At 37.3% G+C, this 3084-nt stretch overlaps 1 protein-coding gene across 1 annotated transcript; it reads left to right on the top strand.

The window, feature by feature from the left end:
* Window positions 1–725: 725 nt before the first annotated feature.
* Window positions 726–2702, top strand: LOC140012871 (uncharacterized). The gene is made up of 3 exons (XM_072061290.1): window positions 726–1464; window positions 1655–1843; window positions 2074–2702. Exons 1-3 carry the CDS (start codon window positions 1225–1227, stop codon window positions 2302–2304), a joined length of 660 nt encoding a protein of 219 aa, XP_071917391.1. The 5' UTR covers window positions 726–1224; the 3' UTR covers window positions 2305–2702.
* Window positions 2703–3084: the final 382 nt, after the last annotated feature.

Here is a 3084-nt window from a genome sequence, read left to right as displayed (position 1 = left end):
CAATCACGTTTTCTTTACGCATATAAGGATTTTTATCATGATTCTTTAGTTATCCTGATCAGACTATGTAATTGTTGGCAAAAATTCAGCGGCTTTAATTTGATCAAGTAATCATTTTTTTTAACATATGAACACTAAAATGTGACAAAAAGTATAATATTTTCTTAAAGTTTCAAAAGTAAACCAATTTGAGGATGTTAATACCGCAAGACCAAGAAAAGGAAAAAGATTAAATGCGAGAGACCAAAATCATTACAAGACCACCATTGAACCAACTTGAGGATGTTAATACAGCAAAATAGTACTGGTATTGTTGCCCCACCAACCCCAGATGCAGCATTAAATATGCAAAAAAGAGTATGCGCATTTTAGTACTAGCATTAAATATGCCCAACTAACTGCATTAGATATGGCTGCTGTTGAACTAATGAACAAGTGTTTTCACAAAATGAAATGTCCCTTGATTGTTCATGTTCTTCAGCAATTTTCCTCTGTATTGGATAATTGGAGGATGACCCGCGGACTTTGAAGCAAAAAGAAAGTGATAACTCAATGTATATCTTACATATATAAAGCGTCCAACGCCTTGTGAACAGTGCAGATGAGCCGGTTATGCCGTGATTTGTCTGGCTTTGAGGGGCCTTTTCGTCCTTTGATGATGGGTGGCAGTGGTTTCGTTGTACATTCCCACTTATGTCCAGGTGGCTCTCTTTTAATTTACACGCGTGGTTGGTCGTTGCTGTCCGAAGCGGTTTGTGGGTCCGCATGGCTCTTATTCTCTTTTGCTCGTTCTCGGTCACCAATTTGCTCTCATTGTTTTCTTGCTTGTGTTCTCAGCTGTTCAGCAAATATAACTTGAGAAAGTTTCTTTTGGTTTTGAAGTGCTTTACTGTTCAGCAAACTTAGGCCGTGAGCTCAATCTCTTTTTGGCTCTGATTTTTCTTCTTAGTTTTCTTTCGCAGCTTCGGAAATAACTTGAACAATTTATGCGGTCAGCAGGATCTTTTTTTTTAGCTTTCACTCTTCTTTTTGGTTTTTTTTGGTAGCTTCGGAAATAACTTGGGAAAGTTTCTTTTGGTTTTGAAGTACTTCACTGTTTGATTGGCTTCGCTGGAAATTTTTTTTTGTTGCTGTGGTTTTTTTGTATAGTTCATTTTAGGAGTCTGTTTGGTTTCCGCTTCAGCTGTGTATAATATGCTTTGAGAATGGGTCGAAATAGAGTATATGGAAGTTTGGAAGAGGCTCGTGCTGAGAAAAACTCGAAGGAGCCGCGAGCAACGTGCTGCTGCTCAGCGTGGGACAAAGAATGATGCGCCATTAGGAGTGTGTACATTAGCTGTCACAGCTTTTAATATACATGACCGAAATGCTGTGAATCAGCCAAATATGGGTGTCGTTGAATCTTCATTAGGTTCGGGCTCAATATTGTCATTTGCAGAGAACAATGCAGAGCACTTTCGAGCTGTATGTCTGTGCTTATTTTGAGCATGTCTCATGCAATATAAATTGTTGTTTAAATCTTTTGGAATAAATGTTAAATTATTTATGTTAACAGTGGTTAAGCCTAAGCATGTACTTTGGTAAGACAAACGAGATTGACTTAGTTAAGCATACTAAACTCACAATCTTTAACTATGCTTTGGTTGTTTTAAAGGAAAATCAAGGAGATATATCTAGGTCTGCTGGTAATGGTGCTAGCGAGGTTCCAACGACTAATTCAGATGCTGGTGAATCATCTTTGCATAGGCGACGTCGGCGTACAAGACGCTCTGTGACTAATCCATTGACCACAATAATTACAGAGCCTGCAGTATTGCTCAGTGATGCAGAGCAATTTCCAACCGTATGTTTGTGCTTATTTTGAGCATCTTTCATGCAATAAGATTGTTGTTTAGACCCCTTGCAATAAAATAAATGTTAGACTACTTATATTACCGGTGGTTTTATCTAGGCATGTACTATGGCTAGACTAACCAGTGGGTGAGATATTAGTTTTTGTCTATTACAATTCAGATTGACTGATTTAGCCACACTGAATTCATGGTCCTTAAGTATGCTTTGGCTGGTTTGCAGGAAAATGAACAAAATGTATCTGCGTCTATTGCTGATGGTGCTAACGAGATTCCATCAACAAATTTAGATGCTGGTGAACCATCATTGCATAGGCAACGTCGGTCTAGAAAACGAGCTGCGACTGATCCATTAACTACAATAGCTACAGAACCTGCTGTATTGCCCGATGTTCCAAGTTGTCCATATTGTCATGCAAAACAATTTCCTCTCATTTTGGCCGTTCTTGTTTAGAAATGTTCTACTACATCTATCATTTTATCAGGTGACAGTTTATCTATTTCCTTTATAAATATATCTTTTTATCCTGTGCTCCTACGCCTTACGACAAAAATTGTAAAACTGGAAAATAATTAACACTCGTATTAAAATTCTCGCGATGCCACTTCTCAGGTGACTCCATCATTTTAACATTCTTTTTGTTTGTATTAAAACCTTTAAATCATAATTAAAATTCTCATTAAATCTATTCATCGATATGTCCATTCCCCATGCACATACAAAAACACTATATCTAACAAATCCTATTGTAGTAAATTAATTACTCCTCTCACACTCCAATTTTCCAGACTAATACCCATTATAGTAAATTAAGAAATCCCAGCTACCTGACGCACAGCGTCAGGGCAAAAAACTAGTATATATATATATACCATAACTGTTGGTGGGATGGGACTTTTCATCGCTTTGCCACTATGTAACTTCTTCGAATTCATATGAATGCTTAATGCACCCGTTTGGTCAAATGGTAATTCAATCCCTATCGATTCCCCTTTGAGTCAGTTGGGCCTCCTCCTAAAAAATAAGTTAGAGTAAAAGTATGAGTAGGAGTGGAGTACACAATGACATTTGACTAAAATAAAATTACCATTTCTGAATACAATTTCCACCAGTTGTACACCAATAAATGACAGCTCTTCTATGTTAACAAAGCAGACCAAAAGCCGAGGCATTACAAGATTAAAAGCTGCTGTAAATCAGCCAAAGCAACCATTAAGAGTGATACAATACATT

The sequence above is a fragment of the Coffea arabica genome, chromosome 8e (assembly GCF_036785885.1).
Source record: "Coffea arabica cultivar ET-39 chromosome 8e, Coffea Arabica ET-39 HiFi, whole genome shotgun sequence".
Classification (NCBI taxonomy): domain Eukaryota; kingdom Viridiplantae; phylum Streptophyta; class Magnoliopsida; order Gentianales; family Rubiaceae; genus Coffea; species Coffea arabica.
The sequence above is the reverse complement of the archived record's forward strand: the minus strand, read 5'-3'. Positions and strand labels throughout refer to the sequence as shown.

Excerpts from the sequence above, each read along its gene's own strand:
- LOC140012871 (XM_072061290.1), top strand. The coding sequence starts at position 1,225 with ATGGAAGTTTGGAAGAGGCTCGTGCTGAGAAAAACTCGAAGGAGCCGC. Across the intron at positions 1,465-1,654 it reads ATGCAGAGCACTTTCGAGCT|GAAAATCAAGGAGATATATC; the intron begins GTATGTCTGTGC and ends GTTGTTTTAAAG. Across the intron at positions 1,844-2,073 it reads ATGCAGAGCAATTTCCAACC|GAAAATGAACAAAATGTATC; the intron begins GTATGTTTGTGC and ends GCTGGTTTGCAG.